Consider the following 22615-nt stretch of genomic DNA (forward strand, 5'->3'; position numbering starts at 1 on the left):
TAAATAATTATACGTAAGGAGCGCTTGTGGAAATGAACCCCTCCATCTTATAGAAATAACCATGACAATCTGTGTGGAGATAGCAGCTATTGCTACCCACATACTGATCGGTTTTGTTTCCCTATCTAACACTAAGGTAAACAGAGTAACTGGCACAGAACGTGAAGTGTGTTCTTTACTATTTAATGCTTTTCAGCGGATTCTGCTAGTTATCCCTGCTCAACTATAAAATTGCTCAGGAGGGAACCATTTCAGAACTGCTTGAGAGCAAGCCAGAAACATAATGCCTGCATACATAAAATATATTTTAAAAGGGAAAAGTTAAGGCACAGTGGGAGTTGTTGGTGATCTGCCTCTCTCAAGACAAAGTTTACAGTTTCTATTTATCGGCTAATTTTAAGGCAAACTACTACTTAAGAGTAAAAAAGAAATAGTTCTGTAATAGAAACATAAAATATCTGTGTGGTTTTATAACTAATTCACATATACTAGTCTTGGGGCCTAGCAGTTGTGCTAACAAGCAATACAGACATCTGTGATACCTGGTTGCAATTGTGAAGGTAATAAATAAGCTATCTGTTACTTTAATGCAGCCATCATATTCCAGCAGTTCTGCAAGGCATAGAGATAACGGTATGAAGGCACATGTTGTCTGGTCCTTGTTGCTTGTTTTGCTTTGATATAAAAGGAACTAATTTAAAATGTGAAAAGTAAGCTCTTTTTTGTCTGTATGAAGCTAACTACTTTGAGTCTACGAGGAAAAACATACAGGAGTAAGAGGCACCAGATTCCTGGGCTTGCTTTTGAGGGTCCATGTTAGGAAATCTTCCAGGTTCTGTTTTAAGCTCTTCAGCAATATTTTCTCTCCAGGTTTTCTAGAAGAATTCTTAGTATTTGAGGTTCAGACATCTGGCCTAAATGTATCTGTTCCACTTGTACCTGTTTGTACCTCAGCTCCTCTTATATAACAACCTGGAGTTAATCTAAAATATGATTGAAGCCTATCTATAAACACTCTGTTCACCAGGACAGCTACTGAGTTGTTTCCAGGATTGTTTATGTTGTGTTTTAATTTTAAAATAAGGGAGTGTGTCCCTGTGTCTGTGTGAATGTTTGGTAGGCTTCCTAGTTTAGCAGCTGAAGGTAACAGGCTCTCAGTCCTTTAGCACTGGAGGAAGGTTGAGGTGGTGCATGCAGATTCCTCTGTATACAGCCTTAGATTTGCGTGCATTACATTTATCTGTCATAGCAGAATAATCCTCTTGTTTTCAGCTGAATGCTTAGCAACTACGACACGATCTGTCCTGCTTAGGGTATAAATAAGCATTTGGCATTACTTAGGAATTGCATTAGGACAATAGACACTACTTTGAAGAAATAATGTGTGGCAGGATTCATAAACAAAATATTTGCAGTTTTGCAACTGGAAAATGTTTGAAGAAGGGGAGGGAAAAAGTAGTTGCTTCCTAAATGTGTGCACAGGGTGCAACAGTAGCTTCTATCCACTTTAATATTAAATTTGCCTTTATCAGTTGTAAGAGGTATGCATGTTAATGGTAACCAACCTGTATTTTTTGTTCAAGCACACACAGCCCTGCAGGTGATTATCAGCATTAAATTTACAAAAAATTGACCATCTAAAATGAAGGGGGGATGAAATCTATCAGTCACTTTGAACCAGAATTTCAACAGTGTTTTGGGTGGTAATAGTCCTTGGGTGAAGTGGAGCTGAGTCCCTGATAACTCTGCAGATTTCTCATGTGGTCTTAGGTAAGTCCTTAAAGGAACTTAAGTTCTCTCTGTTTTTGATTCCAGAGAAACAAACAAGTGCACGTGTGTGTGCACACATGCACATGCACGCGCACGCACACACGTGACTGTGAGACTTAACTGTTACATGCCTTGCTCCCAGCTGTGTAAAGTGAGGTGACAGGACTTTCTGGAAGGGACAGACGGAAATGTACTACAATGAGTGTGAGACACGAAGAATATGATTTGACTGAGCAACTTTTCATCAGTGCTGGCTTAAACCTTGTACCCTGGCCCCATCTCCCAGCCTGTCCTTATCCTCCTCTCTGTGCTGAGCTGGCAGAAGCATTCTCATGTTGTTTTGCTGACCAGGCACATTAGAAATAGCTTTGTCTGAAGAATGAAAAGATTGGTTTCCGCCGAATCAGTTTTCCAATCCGGTTCACTGCGTAGCCACCTAAATACTTCACCTTGCACAGGGCAGGGGGCAATGCAAGGCAGGAATAAGGCAAGGATAGGAGTTCCTTGAATTAGCATTAAGTGCTGGTGAATTAGACACATAACTGCATCTTGAGCCATGGTTATATAGTATTGCCTATTGAGTTGCAATTTATTATGATAAATTATGTCAATGTCCCACTGACTGCCAGAGATGCCTTCCAGGACTTGCAGAAGTGCCAGTCTGCATCTCTCATACCCAAATGCTCTTTGTCACCTGCCCTCTCTCATTGTATGTCCATGCCATATAACATTAAATGCAAAGATACTCAAACTTGCAGTGCACTCTTCAAAAGAGATGCCAACAGTGACCTGGGGTAACTTCTGCTTGATGCTGTCACTACATGATACCAAGCAAACCAACAGCTCGGCTGGCCTCGGATTTGTGGCCTACATGTCAGGTAGGAAGTTACAGAGAGAAATGGAAGAAGGAAAAAAGCATTAAAATCTGATTAGATCTCACTGTTAATGGGTCACTAGTTTTACTTTTCATCATGCAGTTGTCTTCCAGCATGAATGCATTCTTCTGATTTTCTACAAATGCAGTAAGATTGTTTACTGTACCTGTTAATCCCTTAGGAAATGACCTGGAATTTGCAGCGTGGTGGCTAGTCTTACCAGACAATATTATGGCTTGGAACACATTTAAAAAACAAAACAAACTACGTACCCCTCCCTGCCAAAACCCACCACTGCAACTTGGATAACTAATGTACAGTTTGCTTGTCAATGTTGTTCCTAGATGACTTTTTTCAGCAAATTTCCTTTTTGGAAATATTTTTTTACATACTTCTTAGCTCTGTCTTTCTAAAAATCACAACAGGAGTCAAGCTTCATCTTCTAGGCATTGCTTTTACACAGTGTTGTAATCTGGGAGACTTAACTTGTTCTTCTTGTGGTCAAACAGATGCATCACTGAGTGCACAGACACCAACACAGCTGTATGCATGTATGTGTGTCTCTGTATATATGTACATATACACATAGCTACACACACACACACACACACACACACACATATATGTCTGTAAGTATATATTCTCATGTGCAGCCCACAACTTAAAAACGTGCTCACGGTCTAGGAAAGAAGAAAATAACAAGGGTGTCCTCAGGTTGGTTCTGTTATACTCGAGGGCTTTCCCAGCTCCCCACCGAACTTAAGTCCTCTCTGTAAATTTGACCATCTTAAATTCTGCTTATTCAGCTTGCCCAAAGTAATGCTGTAAGTGGATAGATTTAAGTCATTCTTTGCTCTTACCTCCCACTTGCTTTGCTTCTTATTAAGCGTGGATGTTTGAAGTAGCTTTTGGGTATGGCAGGAATCTGCAGATGTGTTTGAAACTCTGCATTGGCAGAAAAAGTAAGGGGAAGAATACTATGGTCCCAAGATGGATAGTACACGATCTAAAAATTTTCTGCATTTAAACATGTCCTACTTTAATCTTAAATGAAATCACTGAAATGAAATAATTGAAATGGGGGGGGGGGAAGGTGGCTGGTATTACATAGAAGATTAATGAACATATAGCAGAGACCAACACATCTTAATCAGATACTGAGTACAAGCTTATGCCCTGAGTGTACCACACATACTTGGAAACTTTTTAAACTTACAGTCATAGTAAGATTGTAGAATCATTAGAAGTGAGACTTTCAAGTAATTTCCCACTTCTGAATTTCCTGGCAATACTGAATTACAGATACTGAAACTATTGCTGTTATSTTGAGTGTTCCCAGTTAAGTGATCATCTGCTGCAGCTATCTGAACCTAGCACAGGGGGGGTTTGCTGGGAGCCACCATTGAAAGGAAGGGGAAGAATAGGATTAAAATTGTCAGATAAAAAGACCTCCTAGCTCTTCTACCAGCTTCTAGCTCTTGGCTCAGCTACTGACAAAATAATACATATGTGACTCAATGGAATATTGCATACAGGAATATAGTTATTAGTTTATACAACTTCTATAGTGTTTTCTTTTTTGAGGCAAAATTAGTAAATACTGTGTTGTGTCCTAGTTTTTAAGAAAGTCTTCTTGTTGAGAGGCCAAAAGCAACCGCTTCTGCAATGCAGTTACTCCTTGGAATTTCTCTGGGACCCTGACCCCTGGGCAGGTTTGTTTTAACGTGCAAGGCAGCTCCTCAGCTGGTGTATACTCCTTTGCATTGTCTTCAACATGCTTGGGCGAATGGCGCTGGCTCGAGGGGAGGGCTGCTCTGGGGGATGCAGCTTCGCTGGCTTTGGGGGACCCGAGGCTTAGGGCACACATGTAAATCAGTGCACTCTCTCTAAACTTTGGGCGATGCTTTTTCATGACCAGAGTAGCAGAGATGGGGGAGGAGGAGAAGGCTGCTTTCTCTACTTCTAATTATATATTAAAAAAAAAAAAAAAGTGTGTGGAGAATGTTGTTAATCAGCAGTGTGTTTCTCTCACTTGGGTCCAGCTTGTGCCTGTGCAGAGCTATCCTGACCTGGGGATGGCCCTGGGTGCAGCAGCCTGTCATGTGCAGTGAATTGCAGGATCGGTATGTGTCTTATCGTTGTTACTGCTTAACAGCTGTGGGTAGGCCAGGTTTGGGTTAGTTTTTTTGAGTTTTGTTTTTCTAAGCTGTGAGAAACCAAGTGAACAGGCTTCTGTATCTTTTATTTATTTTGTATTGTTGCTCTGGGGCCAGAAATTGTCAACAACTTGTTCTTGCTGTTCATATTTAAATTTCTCATTAATGTTATTCAGATTGTGTTAGGCAGGAGAGACCATGACTAATCTGGAAAGCTACATATTAAATTTTTTATTGGTTAAAAACTGAAATTTTTCCTCTGCTGTCAAAAGCAAGACAAGTTTAGTTAGTACGTTGGAGAGAGCAACAGTCAACATAACTTCACTCAGTTGGTACAAGAAATAAGCCTGCTTTTTGGGAAGGCTGTGATGTGACGTGACTGTTTGCTATCTTGCTGGAGATGCTTATTATGCAGAAGAACGGAAGCACTTTGCCCTTTTGTCTCTTTTGAACTTTGACCAGTTGGTCAGGATTATTTATAAACCCAGATGCTAATTGCATCGCTTCTCGTTTCACCGAACAAAGGTATTTTGGCACCTTTCCTTGCTGCAGTAAGACTCCTCAGGACAAGACATACCAATTAAAATGGGTGATGAGGAAGCTAAGAGCTTACCTATGGAGCTGAGCGAGAAAGGAGGTATGGAGAACAACGGATTTGTTCAGAATGAGACTTTTGATGAGAAGGAGACCAATGCCAGTAGCCAAGAAGAAATGCCAAAAATGTGCATTGTTGGTATGAACCCTGTGGCTCTGGAGGAGCCAGCTTTGGAGCCGTATGCTGGGATGCCAAAGGAAGTTTTGCTGAAGTTCTCCAGTCAAGCCCGGTACAGAGTCACCAGAGAGATTCTTTTCTGGCTTATAATTGCCTCTACAGTCATGCTGGTGTGTGCTACCATTGCAATTATTGCTCTGTCTCCCAAGTGCCTCGACTGGTGGCAAGCTAGTCCTATTTACCAGATCTATCCTCGGTCTTTTAAAGATAGCGACATGGATGGGAATGGTGATCTGAAAGGTGGGTAAATTTACATTTTTCTACATGCAGAGCTGGATGCCACTTGTTTGTGTGCTAACCGTGCATGTGTGTTTGTACATACCCATATAGATAGATAGAGGTAGAGGGGTGTGTGTGTGTATGTATTTTTATATATGTATGTATATATACACTGTTGAATAGAGAAAGCCACCTGACTGGAGAGGAGAATAAAAGTCATCTGACTAATCGCTTGATGTGGGCTCCCACTGTCACTAATGGATCCCGTTAGGAGCTTGTTGTTCAGTTTGTTAAATCTAAGCCTGGAGTTAGAATGGATGTTTAGAGGTTGGGCTGAGAGAAATCAGCAGCACAAATGCAATCAAAGCAAAATATCTCTGCAAAACTAAGGTCGAGCAGGAGACTGTGTGGTGTTGAACACTTTGTCATGCTGGTTTGGCTGTCCCTCTATAAAGAATAGTGAGAAAAATAAAACTGGCAAAGTAAGAGTAAAGAAAGATGCATTACTTCTGTTTTTGTTCAGGGTGTGGGTTTTGCGAGCTCTTACGAATGCACTGAGAAGGCTTATCTGATACCAGCAGGCAATGCTAAATAGCAGTAACTTAGCTGAGATTTAATGTAGTAGTGTAGTGTGCATGTTTCAGAAGGAGAAGTTTCAACACTATAATAATAATAATAAAGAAAAAGCACTAGACTGTAATATCCTCTACCAGGATGTGAAAAGAAGTTTCTGTAGTTGCACCCCAGTAGTAACGTGTCAGGAAGATATGAGACTTCTGATTTACTAAAAAAAAAAAAGAAAGAAAAAAAAAAAAGCTCATAATTGTCTTAACCAGAGGGAAAAACTGGAATCTTAGCATTAAAATTGTATTCATCTTCCTTTTGGGTACTCTGAGGATTAGTTGACGTTCCTTGAAATGGGAAAGTAATCCAATAGCTGCGTTTTAATAAAATACAGGAGTCTGTTTTCAGAAATAAATGTTAAATTTCATTTAATAAATGAGATTATAAATGTTCTTACAATACAGAATGGAAGCTGCTTGGATCTGATGTTTTTAAATTCCTGCTTTATCATCCTTGCAAGTGGCTTTGAATGGCTTCCATTCTGTGATTTCATGTTCCTCCTGAAGTTTCAAGGTTGTCAGGCTACCTGAGCTCAGGGAAAATAGAGGATGGTTATACAGAAAAAGGATCTGTGTTCCATCTTTGAGAGCCCAAGGCAAACTTTTTTTCAACAAAAATAATGTCTTCTATAAACAGCTGATGTCCTTTTCTTTTAAACAGGTATCCAAGAAAAACTGGACCATATCATGTATTTGAACATAAAAACCATCTGGATCACCTCTTTCTTTAAGTCACCCTTAAAAGACCTTGGATATGGAGCTGAAGATTTCTATGATATTGACCCCATGTTTGGGTCAATGAGTGATTTTGAGAACCTGCTCGCAGCTCTGCATGATAGAGGTAAACTGCAGCTACGATGAAAATAACTCTTAGAAAGAAATTCACTTATAATAAAAGTAGTACCATGTAGCATTAGGTGTTATGATTTGGGATTTAAACTTGTGCTTCTGGCTATTTCGCCCATGACCTCGCTGAGCAGAAGTAAGTGGAGGGGACATGTTAACTCTCCAGCAGCGCAAGCCCTGCAGTCGCAGCCTGCTGCCCCCTCAGCGGGGCACAGTCCCCTGCGAGGGTGTCCAGGGCGGCGGGCTGACAGACCGCCCGCACTCACATCCGTGGTTGGAGGTGTGCTCCTTTCTGGCCTGGAAGTTTCTTACTGATGGCCGCTTTCTGGAGAGCACAGGAAAAGAGTTACGAGCTGGGGAGGGGACTTGTGTTTCCTTCCTGCAACTGCTTCCTTGGTTGGTGCCTSTATGCCTTGGACCAGATGTTTGCTCACGTGTTTCCTCTCTGAACTGCTGGGCTGAATGGAAGATGGTTTGCCAGTCCCCAAAACATCTGAAAAAAGGCCTAGTCTGTGGGAAAGGTGAGGAAGAACACGTGTTCCCTGATGCTAGCAGGGTTGGTGCCTTCCTCACCTGAGAGATGCGAGACATGTTCAAGTCCTTGGTCAGAGTTACTGGTAGTGGTTTGTAACAAAAAAAATCTGTTCTGATTTCTTTTTTTCCCCCCTCTTCTCCTTTCCATCCCCCAGAGAAGGAGGGGGAAAAAAAAAGGTACCAGCATATATACCAGATACACTGCAGGTCCTGGGAGGGTCTTCCTAGTCTATCTACGTTGGTCAGGGCGTAGTCTGGGCCTCCTTGTCTCTTTGAGCTAGCACAGCACTGCTGCCTGGGGACAGGGGAGCACACAAAGTCAGGCGTTCTCCGTTCCCTCAGGTCTGAACCCCGCTTCTGGGGAGCGCCCAGAACGCCTAACACGGCATTAAAAAAATGTGAAATTTGTCTTAAAAGGCCGAATTTAATCTTTCTCCTGGTTTGGTTTATAAGGGTTGAAGGTGATAATGGATTTAATACCAAACCACACAAGTGACAAACACCGATGGTTTCAGCTGAGTCGCAATCGGACGGGAAAGTACACTGACTACTACGTCTGGCATGACTGCGCGCAGGCTGACGGCACCGTAGCTCCTCCAAACAACTGGGTGAGCGTGGGAAAGGACTCTTGTAAATCACAAACTGATTTACAGGTTGCCACAATGTAACAAAAACAGCTATAACATGATTGTCCCAGTGCACAGTAGGCTATAAATGATTCTTCAGAGGTACAAGCAGAAGTTACTAAATGAGCTTGGGTGCATGAAGATTTAAACTAGCATGGGGTGGAGGGGTTCCTACTTGAAACAAATTAAAAAAACCCCAAACCAACAAAAAACCTGTTGTTTCTCCCCCCCCAAATGTTAAATCTTCACTTTTTAAAAGCAAAAGGAATAACTGTGCACAAGTTGCTCAGTCACCCCCCTTGGTGACTGGTTGCACTGCTCTAGAAATTTTCTCTTAGCATTTCTGAAACCGTAGCTGGTGGGGAGGGAAGCAGAACAGTATGTTGCTGGCTTTTTTCCCCTTTTCTAGAAGGTGAACAGGCTGGGAACTGGGTCGCCCATTTCATGCCCTCTGGTGAAAACAGTAAAATATATGTATTTGTTATGAAACTGAACTGATGTGTGTATGAGAGGAACTTGCATATTTTAACAACTCAAGGTGGAGTTAACAGAGCTATGGCATATTTTGTCATAGCTAGCCTCAATTTTTGTTTTCTTTTTAACTTGAGTCATAAGAGTTATCCTTAGTTTCGTGAGTCTTTCTCATGGAAATGATGAATTTATCATTTTTGAATATTGACCGTTGTTGGAGCTTCACAGGGATGATATCAGATTGCAGAAGCTCTAAGTTAGTTAAAGCTATTTTTAATAATAGTTTTAAGAAAATCTTCCCACCCATGTTTCCCCCTCTATCCCTAATAATTCCTAGTGAAAGCCCATTAAAAAAAAAAGTGAACACAAAATCCATAAACATCTACGGGCCATGTGCACCAGATGTGGCAAAGCATAACTGAAAGTGAGGGCAACTAACCAGAAAAGGAAATATGAAAAGCAAATAAGCATCAAAATCAATTCAAAATTTAGTCTGTTAATTAGGCACTTTGTGCTTTATTTTATGCTTGTAATGCACCATATCTTAAAGCATACATGCAGGTAAATATTTTTTAAATTAAGTGAGTTCTGATTTTTTTTTCTTTTTTTCTCCCCCCCCCCCCCCTTGTATGAGCAGGTGAGTGTCCATGGGAATTCCAGCTGGCAGTTCGACGATGTGAGAAAGCAATGTTATTTTCATCAGTTTGGGAAAGAACAGCCAGACTTAAATTTTCACAACCCTGCTGTTCAACAAGAAATCCATGTAAGTATGCTCTGCACTATATGGTGCACGATACGCTGCACAGAGAGAGAGTACTGCTGCTGCTCCAGTAGCAAGGCAGCTAGTTCTACACTTGATTTGATTATTTGTGTTACACAGGTGACAATCTAGTTGGAAGTAATTCAAGGATTACAGCCTATGCAAACAATTGAAAGAATGAAGTGTCTAGACAAAACATTTAAGTGTATAAGCAAAATTCAAACGTTATATAATGCGTCCAGTATTGGAGCTATGTTGCTTCAAGTCGTCTTAATTAAAAAAACCAAACAATCAAACTAAAAATCCGAAATAAAATTGTCCTTAAGTACTGGTTGTGGGTATTGTTGCAGTGTTCTGGACCTTAGAAAGGCAGGTCTAGAAAGGTGCCCCTCTGTTGCTGGCTTAAGTCCCCTGCTCTCACAAGTACCCAGCAAGATCTTGATAAGCTTTTGGACCAGGACATTGTATCTGAGGAGGAGTTCCCTTTCCCATCCTCTTCCTGCTAAAGGCTGTCTTAAGATTTCTTTACACTGATGCTGTAGGAGCCTTCTACTTTTCAGCCTAACCTTGTTCACAGTTTATATATAGTTCTCTATGAACCAAACTTGTCCTTCAGCTTAAATAGATTTTTCCACCCTTGTTTATGCTTGTTTGTTTTTCAGCTCTGATAACATCCCCCTTCAGCTTTTGTTTTGCTAGATTAAATGGCAGGTTTTTTTCCGCAAATGCAGATGGCTAGAGTTAAACTTAACCAGAAAAGATGTCTGGGCTGAATCTTGTACAATGGCATAAATACTTCCCCCTTTATGTGCTAGGACTGTTGTTACTTGCTTTGAAGATGGATGCTGGTAGTCAAATAATCTAAGACCACTGCTTCCTCAAAGCAATTAATTGCCATTGGTCTAGTCTCCATCAGGAGCTAGCAATGAATAAATGAAATACCTTTATTTATTGCATTTGGATGTTGTGTCAAGCACAATAATTAATGGAAGGACCAACATGGAACATAGTGTCTCTTGCACTGATGCTTATGCTGAAAAACATCTGAATCACCTGAGTGGACAGAAAGTTTAATTCTTGTTGACACAAGGAGCTGTTAATTAGCCAGTCAAATACRGGCTGATGATGCCTAGTTTTATCAAGGAGATGTTTGCCTCCTCAAGTAAGTGAGGCAATGCTGATATGAATTAAAAGGAATGCCTGAACTTGTGGATAAGGAAGAATTAAGAGTTTTGGTCTGTCTGCGTATCTGACAACTTCATAGAGGAGAGAGACAGTCTATGTTGCAGGTCTCCCAGCAGACACCATGGAATTCATTAAAATGTTGGAAGTTGGCCTGAACCTGGCAAGTCTGACACAAATGCTTTCCCCCCTCCCAAGTCCTACCCTGTGGAGGCAGGATAGCTAGGCTGTTCTCCTCCCTGTATCTCCCAGCTTACAGAGGAAGGCTTTGAGTTTAGCCCCAAGTGTTTGGTACTTCTGTATTACTGAATTTTGGTGCCTTTCTTTGGTAGTAGTCCTCAAGGCTGCCCAACTCTAGTGTGATCATGTCATTGTCTCTCTCTGGGGGGGCTCTGTCCTCACTGGGGGTGTTGTGAGTGCATTAAGAAACAAAATGCTTTTGGTCATATTTGTTAACAAAAACATGAAATGAGACTGGCCTTGAGAATGATCCCTGAAAAACTCCACTAGTAACCTCTACATCCTGATGCTTCCCTAAACATCCGGTCCTTCCACTCACCCTTTTTCCTACTGTTGCGCATATTTTCAATGTTGATGGCTAATTTTTTGAATGGTTTTTAGTGAGCTTGGCTTTTGGTCTCCTGAATTTAAGGGAGAAGTTAGACCTGTCTTTATAGTGGATGAAATAATAAGACATGCTCCATTTAGATGTCAATTCTAATTCGATACAAGTCACTTTAATTTTTAGTAAAATTTGAAGTACAAATTCAAAAGTAAATTCAGTTGCATATTAATACCTCCTAATAGTATATATTACTTAAAAAGAAAACTGAACATATTTTGAATGGGATTGGCTCACTTGGAATTCTCAACTTTTATTTTTGCCTAGGATATTATCAAATTTTGGCTTGGCAAAGGAATTGATGGATTTAGTTTCAGCACTGTTAAATTTCTTCTAGAAGCAACGCATCTAAGAAATGAGCCTCAAGTGAACAAGTCCCAGAATCCAGTAATGTATATTTTCTGTCTTTGCCTTTTTTCTTTTTTTTCACTTAGGGCAGAGTTTTTACTGCTTTGGTTCTTAACTGTGGTTTGAAGAAGAGTGAGTGAGGTGCCTCCCTTGGAAAAGAGGCTGCTCGCAGGCTCTCTGTGGCAGGAGCAAGTTTAGGGAAAGGAGCCTCTGGGCTGGGGCTGTAGGGCAGCGAGATTGCTGTGAGCGGGGCCCTGCCTGCAGGAATGCAGCAGGTGGGAGAAGAATCCCTATTTCTGTTCTGATAGGGTTGCTTTGAGTTTTCTGCCTAAAATATTTAGCTTTTTCGTTTGTAGCCTAATAAGACCTGGGTTTTGACTTTTAATTGTTTATCGGTTGTCTTTGAGGAGTCTATTACAGTAGGTTAAACTCAAAACTCTGTCTCAGTTGAGATCCCAGAGCAGTCACTGGTGCATATTTCCTCTAAATTGCCAGTAGGAATCTGAATAAAATAAAATATCTTATCTTGGCAATATGCTACAGTGACAAGTGGACAGACACGTTCAGAAGCATGAAATCTGGTATTCATGCTGTTTGCCTTTGCTGAGGTTGTGAACCTGATGGTGTCAGCTGATAGTACCAGCACTAAGATGCAGTTCCACTGCTGAGCTGGCATAAAAGTGATCAGCTAGACGAATCTTCTTGCCTCCGTAAGTTACCACAACTTGAGTGGGATTTTCATGGGCAAGAGCTGGTTGTACTGTCTCACTGCCTTCTTGGTGCGCTAAACTCATTTTAGTTGAAATTATTTGGACTGATGCATTGCATCCTGAAAAGGACAGGAAGAATTTGGAGTGTTCCAAATTCTAAAATATTGGAGGGCTAATGGGGAATATTGTATTGGTCTTTAAGGAGGATATCACAGCCTATTCCCAGCTCTACCATGACTACACAACCACACAAGTTGGTATGCATGATATCCTCCGTAGCTTCCGCCACACCATGGATCAATTCAGCAGTGAACCTGGCCGATATAGGTAATGATTATTATGTCTAGAGAATTTTTTCTGTTCATCACCCTCTYGCCAGCAATAAAATCTTTTTTTTAATAACACATGCCATAAAATATATAGTGTTTTCTTCATCAAATGCAAATAGCAGTGCATAGGCTATGCTATCTCCTCCCCAACGTGCGAGGGAAGGAAGAGTGCAGTGAATTGGTCCAGATATCTCTAGTATATGTATGGGCTATATAAGAGTAAGCAGAATGTGCAACCATTGGGACTGCAGCACCACTATAATTAAAGCCCATGAGGTTTGTTTATTGTGTAGTATTAATAATACATTCATGTCAGATACGTGGTCTGAAATTGTTAAAATGGAGTGATGTGGGTATGGTTTTGAAAAAATAATGCTTAAATCAGATCCTTAAATCATTTATTTGACACTCGGAAATTTTGGGGGAAAAAATCTACAAGAAATGTCTCCCCTTAATATTGTCTGCTTTACAAGATATTTATAAGTTTCTCTATATTAATCCTTGGGTGGGGGGAGCAAACATCATGCAAGGCTCTGTTATTTTCCAAGTACGTTAAACACCATTCCTAGTTTCCTTCAGCTCTGTGCAAACCAGGAATGAGCTAAAAAAGGTACCCGTGCACTTGTTGTAGGTTTATGAGTTCTGATGCTGATGACAAGGAAGACACTGAAGCAACGATGATGTATTATGGAACATCTTTTGTCCAAGAAATGGATTTCCCCTTCAATTTCTACCTAATTAACTTGAAAAATCTATCGGGTAACAGTATTTTTGAAGCTGTCAACTTGTGGATGAAAAACATGCCTGAAGGAAAATGGCCAAACTGGGCGGTAAGACCAACTCTTCTAGGAAGGGTCTGTTTGTAGCAGAGATGATAGAAACCTCCCCCTTGCTGCATGGATTTCAGTGGCATCAGCAGCAATCTGAGTCCACAGCTGAGCTATAACTGATATCCGTGTAAGACTTTGCTGCTCTAGCTACAGCAACTGCCATGACAAGCCCTACTTGTCTGTCCTGCCCTTCAGTAATGGTTGCAGCACCCTTGCAAGGCTGACACGAGGGAGTGTGTGATCATACCTCTCCCGCAGCCTCTCCAATGTAGTAGGGGGCATTGGCTGAAAACGCCAGTGAAGATGGGATTTGTGTAATTATTTTCAGCCATAAACTAACTGAGTGCAATGGGTTCTGGAGACCTCCTCAGGACAGGGAAGGACAGAGCAGACAGCAGAGGACAGTAACTTTAAAACCTTGCTGGTATTTGCTATAAAATATGCTTGGGACATATGAGAGAGATCAGCTATAAATAACACACAGAAACTACAGGCTCTGGCCACTTGTGCCAAAGCAATGTGGGAGCAGGGCTGTTTACATTTCAAACTTGATTCTCAAGAATTCTTTTTATGTCCTCAAGGCAGTCCTTCTAAAAGAAAGATGGGGGCAAAATTCCCAAGAGCATGTTAGAAGGAGCTTTCCACTCTGTTGTCTCTTTTAGAGAGGCTGTGAGCCCATATACAGACCGCATGGGGTTGCAGTCACCACGTGTCTCATCATATCCCTTCCTACACTGAATGTCTTGTCTTTTTTTTGTTTTTTTTTGTTTGTTTTGTTTTGTTTCAATCCAAACTACTCAAATGTGCCTGCTTTTAAGGCACTTTCGCTGGTAGTTGCAAACTTTCCCCAGCTGCAGTATAAGGGCAGTCATCTTCTGCAAACAAGCACCTCTTCCACACAGCAGGGCAAATGGCAGAATTCTTGGAGAATTGTAACCTGGGAGGAGTTGCGTTAAGGAAGTCTCTGTTGGTTGATTTATCTTCCCTCGCTTCTGCCTGTTGTGCAGCTGGCAGGGTTTCTGCATTCGAAATCATTTTGGACAGAAGTTTGTACTGGCACCAAAATAAAAAAGATAATTGCCCTCACAGGCCTGGAAGTGAAATAAAGAAAAAAGTATTAGCTTCGTAAAGTAGGTAACACCATGACACATCTCTTAAGTGGTAAGGTCCTTTTCTGAAAATGGTGCTGATGGGGCAGTCTCTTGTCATTCTCTCTTTAGGGTGATAGTAACAGTAATGTAATTATGCAATTGGATTATGCATGTGTTTGGTCAATACACACAAAACTCTTTAGAGCTACTTATCTAGATACAGTGATTTTTAGCATGTGTCATTTTACAAAGGAAGATAGGCTGCAATTATCTCTCATGTGGCAGTGTGAAGATATGGCAGTTTAAATCACAGAATCACAGAATGGTTGAGGTTGGAAGGGACCTCTGGAGATCATCTAGTCCAACCCCCCTGCTCAAGCAGGGTCACCTAGAGCACATTGCACAGGATTGCATCCAGGCGCGTTTTGAATATCTCCAGAGAAGGAGACTCCACCACCTCTCTGGGCAACCTGTTCCAGTGCKCTGTCACCCTCACAGTGAAAAAGCATTTCCTCATGTTCAGATGGAACTGTCTGTGTTTCAATTTGTGCCCGTTGCCTCGTGTCCTGTCGCTGGGCACCACTGAAAAGAGTCTGGTCCCATCCTCTCAACACCCTCCCTTCAGATACTTGTACACGTTGATAAGATCTCCTCTCAGCCTTCTCTTCTCCAGGCTAAACAGGCCCAGCTCTCTCAGCCTTTCCTCRTAAGAGAGATGCTCCAATGGATTAGTTTTCTGTTTATTTTGGTGCATATGAAAGGTATTTGACCCGAAATGTTTTTTTTTGTCTTAAACTAGTTTCACATTTACATTGAATCTTATCATGTGTTTAACTGAATGATATTTTCTTTAGGTTGGAAACCCTAACAGTGCTCGGATTTCATCTCGGATTGGAAAGGAGTATGTCAATGTAATAAACATGCTTCTTTTAACCCTTCCTGGTACTCCTATAACTTACTATGGTGAAGAAATAGGAATGGAAAATATTGCATCAGAAGATGTAAGTGAAGAGCTCACAAACTCTGTTCCTGTTGTTATTCAGTTCTGAGTGACAGAACTTTCAGAAATACAGTAACTTTTATTTAATTAACTAAATGCAATCTCTCTACACATTTGAAAGGAAGTCAGTTGCTTGAGAGCATAGCTACAGCCACCAACTCCTGGACACTGCTCAGCTCTGACTTTGCAAAGGCCCCTGTCTAAGCCGCAGTCCTTTATAAGGCGCCCAGGCTCTGAAGAGGTCTCCAGAAAGGGGTGGATGTACAGACAAGCCACTGCTTAGCATATCCTGGTGGCTAGCCTAAGTGGCTTTTGCTTGTCATGCAGGGTTCTTTGACTTGCCTTTTAGATCCCTTTCTATAAAAGGTTTAGGCACCTGAGCCTGGGAGGCCAGGTGCCTAACTCATTTGATCATAGTTAGTTGTAACATGGAGCAGGATGTTTGTATTTGTTAGATTACAGAAGTATTCAGAAGTAAGTGCATTCAAAGTCAAGGGATGAAAACAAAGTGGCTGCGCCTTTTGCACTGGGCTGACCCGCATAACTTTCAGTTTTTGTGTTCTCCCCCTATTGTTTCTTGTCTCCTCTATGATCATATTTGACCAGTGTTTTCTCCCTTTGGCAATGGATTAGTAGCATGACTGGAAAAGGTCAGGCCTGAAAGGAAGAGCTCACCTCTGCCTCATAACTGTGTTTAAGAGCACAAGAACATGGTCTGATGGGTTCTGTTTTCACAGTGGAAAGCTGCTGTTATGGAATGAGGCAGCCTCTGATGACGTTACCAACAGTATCAGTTTGGTACCAAAGGGAAAGAGGCACTTGCAGAAGTGCAGGATCATCTTCAGGTTCATCTGATTCGGATGTGACGAAATGATTCTCTGCTTTAGGAAAACTGTCTCTTTCTGAGAAACACCTTGGTCAAACCATCTGCATTTTCTTATTACTACTGATTACTGCTGACAGAATGGGACTCTGATTCACTTGCCCTGTGGCTTGGCCCCCTAGGTTTTCTTAGTGGCTGCCCTCTGGCTCAGGGCTTTGTAACTAAGCAAAACCACTCTTTATTCAATCTGGAGAGGAAGAATCCTTGATTAATAGGTGTCTTAGAAAGATGGAGAGTGTTTGCTCAGGGTATAGTTTGTAGCCCCAGTATCTGAAACTCTTCAAGAAAAACTAAAAGAGGTAAAGATGAAAGGGAGCGTTGCCAGTGCTGAAAACTTAGGATTTATTATTTTTCTGCTTTTCAGAACGTGCTAACAGGAGAAACCCATTATTTATATTGTCACAAAGCAAAGTGACAACTTTTGTTGAGCTGCTGTTCTGACAGATTCTACTGGAAGGTGCCCTTTATACAAAAAACAGTTTTCATAGAAAACAAACAGTCAAAGTATGTGCAAAATATTTTATGCCCTCTTATATCATTAAATTCATAAGTGTCAGATCTTTTGGCAAGCTCCTCAATAAAAATGAGGAAGCTTTTTCAAAATTTTTCTGAACTGTTCAAAATGAGAACTTCAGACTTCTTACATTGACACTTCTTAACCAGATAAAAACTGTTTTCAATAGTTTTTGCACTTTCCCACAGCTGTAAAAATTTCCTATATCTTTCTAACATAAATAATGCTGTCCAAATTGTTCCTCTTGCTAATACAAGCCTAAAGGGTATCTAAAGTGAAAAGGGTAATGGTTACAAAAGAACACACACTGAACAGTGTTTACTAATTGGTCACTGTTACTGTTACAGCATCTCACCCTAGGACTCACTGCCTCATATTTTCACTAACTGCATGTCTAGGTATTTAATGGAATATCATAGCTGTCATCAAACTTTTTTCCAACCACCTCTGGCAAGAGGACACAGCTGTAGTAGATTCATTTAGGAATTCAACATTTTGGCTAGTGATGCTATACCTGTAACTGTCCATTCTCCACCATTTCAGTGATTGACAATACTTTTCTGACCATCTGTCTTTAGATTTGGATCAGGATTATACATACTCCTTGACAGATCTTAATTTAAACAAACAAACAAAAAAACCTGACATGGTGATGGTGTCGAAGATTTGAGAACATTCAGTTTAATGGATGAGTTTTCAATATAATCAAATTAAGTAACTTTTTGGTAATGGCTCTAACATCACTTAATTTTTTTATTTTCTAGGTGACCTTTCCAGAGAAATCCCCCATGCAGTGGGATGGCAAATTTAATGCTGGCTTTACTGAAGGCAACAGTAGCTGGTTACCTGTTAACCCTGACTATCAAAGTGTAAATGTTGAAGTAGGTATCTATATGTGTGACAAACCAATGGACTGAAAATATTTTAATAAATGGATCTATTTTGCTCTGCTTTCTTTTACTTAGTGCGAATTGGCAGTGTAGCTAATAAAAACAAACCCAAGGGAGGACAATAAAAAGCCACTGAATCCTAACAAATTTTATTAGAAAAGGAAATTCTTGCAGCAAGGATTCTACTTCATCTGTATTCATTTAAGCAAAACAACTGCAATTATGTTGTAGATGTGGCAATTTGGTTCTTTAACAACCTTTTAATGATTTTTAATATTAAACTGAAATTTGGTCTTTTTTTATTTATAATAGTATAGAAAGCACTGTCCTTGCAACAAGAAACTAACATAGACCACCTCTAACATAAGAAAATAATAATAAAAAAGTTCAAGACAATTGAGTAGTGGATCAAATGCACTTTACTGATCTACAGTGCTGACCAGACCCAGACATAAATCCTGTGACTTCAGTGGATCAGACTCAGCGAGAAAGGTTCAATATCGGGTCTTTGGGAGCACTGTGGCTTTCTGCCAAATAAACAATACTGTAAGGGACACCTTGGGGGGAAGAAGCAGTGTCAGTGAAATTCTGTCCTGCCTTACCTCTGTCTCTGTCACTACCCAAATCCTAAGGCAGAGCATGAGCACAAACACTTTTTCAGTGGAATTAGCAGACAAAGTTGAAGAAATGTAGTTGTCAAAACTGACTTCTAGTAGGTATGCTCTAAACGGACTGTGTGGATAGTGTTTCCTATATCCAGTGGAAAGAAATGACTCTGTTAATGCTGTGATGATTTTGTTGCAGGTACAGAAGACTTGGTCCAACTCAAGCTTGAATTTGTATAGAGAGCTAACTTCACTTCGCAACAATGAACTACCCATTCACCGGGGGTGGATGTGCTACATCTGGAATGACAGTAATGTTTTTGTGTATGTGAGGGAATTGGATGGGTTAGACAGAGTCTTTATGATGGTTCTCAATTTTGGACAGGAGTCAACAATAGACCTGAAAGCTATAGTTCCTAACCTTCCATCTGAGGCTTTTATAAGACTAAGTACTAATTTTAGCAATGCTGGTAAAGCTGTCAATACCAAAATAATTAAAACTGAAATGGGAGAAGGCCTGGTCCTTGAATATAAAACAGAAAAGCCTGTTCATACTATGGAAGCTTTTCAAGAAAATTGTTTTGTGGCAGAGAAAGCATGTTATTCCAGTGCCTTCAATTTACTCTACGTGAACTGTTAAGTGCAAGAGTAGAATAACCAAGCTCTCATATTAATTTAGAAAATGTTGGTTTCAGGGGAATCTTAGAATTTTCAGTGGCTTTTCAAACTTCCTTTGTGTGTAAAAAATAAACAGCCTAGAAAATAAATGATACCTAACTGTCTTGCATCTATGTTTGTGATGAAAAGGAAAAAGTACGGTATGAACAAAGATCAGTCTAGAGTCTCCCATAGAGACTGTGGAGAAGAAAAGTAAGCTAGTCCTAATAGAGCAGCCTGTTTAAGTATGTGTTTTTGTGTGAGGGCAAGAAAACAGTTGCTTCCTGGGTGCTGCCCCTTACAGTTCCTGGTAGTTAATTTTTTTTGTATTTTCTTTTTTGTATTTCTTTTTAGTTTTGTAGCTTTACCATGAGTTTTTACAAAGGGGTGGTCCTGGATTTGTTAACATAGGTAAAAGCAAGTAAGACTAATATGTAAAAGTCTTGATGGTTTAAGTCTTTTGTCAACTCTAGCAGCTCTGAATATCCTCCAAGTTAGTATGAAAAAGAACAAAAACTGGCTAAGGATGTCTAATTCTGCTCTCAAGACTGAATTTCCAATGGATCTTTCCTCCCCTCCTATGCTGAGTTAGAATACGTTTGCATTCTCATATTTTTTCTTTTTCTACTCAGGCAGCTGCAGGTAAAGTGTGTATATGTCAACTGTGGTTCAGAGTAAGCAACTGAAACAACTCTGCTGAATGTCCCACTTGTTTGTGTGTTTTGGTTTGCATTTGGTGCATCTACATTAGTGGCTTATGTGATACAAAGGAAGGACAGGGGTTTGATCTGGTGCAATCTGTTTTGGTCTGACAACCTTATGGCCACATAATGTGTTTTCCACCACTGAAGTTTGTACCAGTGTAGCTGTTTTGTGCAAGATTGCCTTGCTTAGAGGTCACTGAGCTATGAATCAGTTTTACTGCCTTGTGTAAAATTCTGTCTTGGAACAGAGATCTTAGACCAGAATGGCTGCCTGTACAAAGTGCATCTCTTCACATCTCAGGTTTTCAGCACCAACTGTTTTGTACTACAGCTCTGCTTGTATTGTGCTGCACTACCTGCTTCGGTGAACAGAACTGTCCTGAACTAATTGGTTAATGCAGGAGGCTACTTCTGTACTATCCAGCAGGAGAAATTTAACACTTAGTTTGTATGTTTATAAGCCAGTGCCACAAACAACCTGTCTTTGAATTTCTGGTCTGCTTATGCCCAGAAAGCAGGGATCCAATAGAAGAGGTTTCCACTCTACATATAAATACAAATGTGACCTGAAGTTTTTCAGGTGGTCAATGTATTTATCAGCTATTTGCAGGATTTGATGTAATGTAATGTTGCAGATAACACACTTCTTCACCTTATTCTTTATCCAGTTCTTTGTTCAGAAAAGCAAGGTGCCTTGCAACCTAAAACAATGAAAATGTTTTATTACAAACAATAAACTCTTTATGCTATAAACCTTCAGGTTCTTGTACAGCTATTCTAATCTTCCTTTCCCATATTGATGCTAAGCAGTACCTTGCCCTTAAACAAAACAAGGCTTTTCCCTAAGGATTTAATTTAGGGAAAAACTGCTATACCTGACATTTATTGGGAATTGTAAAAATTAACAGTAATAAACAAGATCTGTGCCCAACTGTGATAGTCTGAGACATCAGTAACAAGAAGGTAGGGTAAGCAGTATGCTGTCTTTTAGCATACACATTTGTAGAAAGCATGAAACATTGAATTCTAAGTACAGATCATGCATCCCAAAATGTAAAGATCAAACCCATCACATCTATTTTGCTCATGAGGAAGATGGAAGTAAATGAAAAATCAGTATGACAACTTTAAGCTCTTAAGTTGTTCTAGCAGGAAAATGTCTTGCACCATACAGTTAAAAACTTTTATTCAAAGCTCTCAGCACATTACAATGGGGGTTTAAAACTATTTTGAGGAATGGTGAGGTTCAATAATCTGGCTGTGCCATTGGCTCTTATTTATACATAAGCAACAGCAACCTTAATTCCAGCAGGGTTTTTTTATCACTGCAAACATGCATGCAGTGACTGCATGAACTACTGAGGCTTAAATGTTAATTGAAGGGAAAACCCCTTACATGTTATGGAAGTGTGCAATAAAGGGGGCATACCTCATTTAGTGAATCCTCCCAAGATGAATCACAATGACTGCCCTTTGCCTCGATGTCTAAGATGATATTAGGGATCCAGTTTCCTGAAACAGCAAACCTAGGGGTCACTAGATGCTGAATGAACAAGGAAAGGTAAAGTGGGGATGTGAAGTGTTTAGGGGTAGATAATTCTGCCTTCTGTCCTAACAGAATTTCTGCCATTTCTTTGGAAAGAAAATGAATCAGTGGCTGGCTAGATGAACTATCTGCATTTGTTAACTACATATTTGAAAAATGTTTATACGTTTAGTGTGTATGTTCTTTTTCTGAGTCTCTTTAGAAAAATGTGCTTTCTCTTTCTGAGCAAAGATAGCAACAGCAACTGCAGCATCAGCTATCCCTTTTCAACCTTTGCAATTGGGCTGCCAGCAGAGAAGGGGCATAATGAAATTTAGAGAGCTAATCCAAGAGCTATTTTGATCCTGATAGTAAGAGCCTCTCCCCAGATTAGATGGTACTGCAAAATAACAGGGCCTGAAGGCAGCTTTTTCGGGAAACAGTCCCAGAGCTGGTGTTAAGTCTCAAGTATAAAAATATCTATACCTTGGCAGAGCTATCATTCTAACCTGGACTATCACCTGCAGTTTCAGTAAACTGGGAAAAGGGGCTTTTTGTAGAGCAGAAAAATAAGATTTTATCAATGTGCTGTTGAGAACTGCAGTCTAACCAGAACAGTAGCTGGACTAGGCAATAAGGGTTCACCTAGCCCTATCCAACAGTCCCAACAGTAGCCATACAGTAAAGTCTACGGAAGAGTGATCCCCACTAATATTCTCCCTGACTTCAGTTTTTTTAAGCTCAGAGGGTTTCCTGAACTTGTTGTGGTTTGTCATTAATGTTTAACACACACTGATTTAACTATTTTCAAGGTCTACAATACTGATGGTCTGTCTTAAGGCTTCAGAGAGTGCATCTTGGAAGCTGAGGTTTATCCATTTGTCAGTATGACTGCACGTCTCATCTTTGCAGATATCAGAAATTACTTGAGAGATTTAGATACTGGATCACATGGTACAAGTGAATGCATTTAAGGAGAAGGAGTTGATCTCTGTAGTGTTGTCTAATTACATGACTACAGATCTTCTGACTTATTAACTGTAATTAATTTTGTAACTGTAATTAATGACTTA

At 40.3% G+C, this 22615-nt stretch overlaps 2 protein-coding genes across 16 annotated transcripts in view; one reads left to right on the top strand and one right to left on the bottom strand.

Moving 5' to 3' along the window:
- Positions 1-22615, top strand: part of PPM1B (protein phosphatase, Mg2+/Mn2+ dependent 1B) — an 84641-nt gene that overhangs the window by 51169 nt on the left and 10857 nt on the right. Inside the window, exons 1-12 of one of the 5 annotated variants that reach the window (XM_026072259.1) lie at positions 2537-2648; positions 4262-4768; positions 5327-5813; positions 7077-7256; positions 8249-8403; positions 9530-9655; positions 11724-11843; positions 12717-12841; positions 13475-13673; positions 15619-15765; positions 17926-18042; positions 18856-18980. In XM_026072259.1, coding sequence (XP_025928044.1) covers positions 5387-5813; positions 7077-7256; positions 8249-8403; positions 9530-9655; positions 11724-11843; positions 12717-12841; positions 13475-13673; positions 15619-15765; positions 17926-18042; positions 18856-18980 — 1721 coding nt within the window. In that variant the 5' untranslated portion in view covers positions 2537-2648; positions 4262-4768; positions 5327-5386. Of the gene's footprint in view, positions 1-2536; positions 2649-4261; positions 4769-5326; positions 5814-7076; positions 7257-8248; positions 8404-9529; positions 9656-11723; positions 11844-12716; positions 12842-13474; positions 13674-15618; positions 15766-17925; positions 18043-18855; positions 19429-22615 lie in introns of those variants that run through there. The other 4 variants (XM_026072257.1, XM_026072258.1, XM_026072261.1 and 1 more) reach the window with 4 other exon arrangements.
- Positions 14626-22615, bottom strand: part of PREPL (prolyl endopeptidase like) — a 28113-nt gene continuing 20123 nt past the window's right edge. For 9 of the 11 annotated variants that reach the window (XM_026072253.1, XM_026072249.1, XM_026072251.1 and 6 more), the window contains 2 exons: positions 21447-21529; positions 19525-20718 (listed from right to left, as the gene is read on the bottom strand). In XM_026072253.1, the coding sequence (XP_025928038.1) occupies positions 20671-20718; positions 21447-21529 (131 nt within the window). In that variant the 3' untranslated portion in view covers positions 19525-20670. Of the gene's footprint in view, positions 14765-19524; positions 20719-21446; positions 21530-22615 lie in introns of those variants that run through there. The other 2 variants (XM_026072250.1, XR_003254611.1) reach the window with 2 other exon arrangements.

This window comes from Apteryx rowi, unplaced genomic scaffold (assembly GCF_003343035.1).
Source record: "Apteryx rowi isolate R43461 unplaced genomic scaffold, aptRow1 scaffold_34, whole genome shotgun sequence".
NCBI lineage: Eukaryota > Metazoa > Chordata > Aves > Apterygiformes > Apterygidae > Apteryx > Apteryx rowi.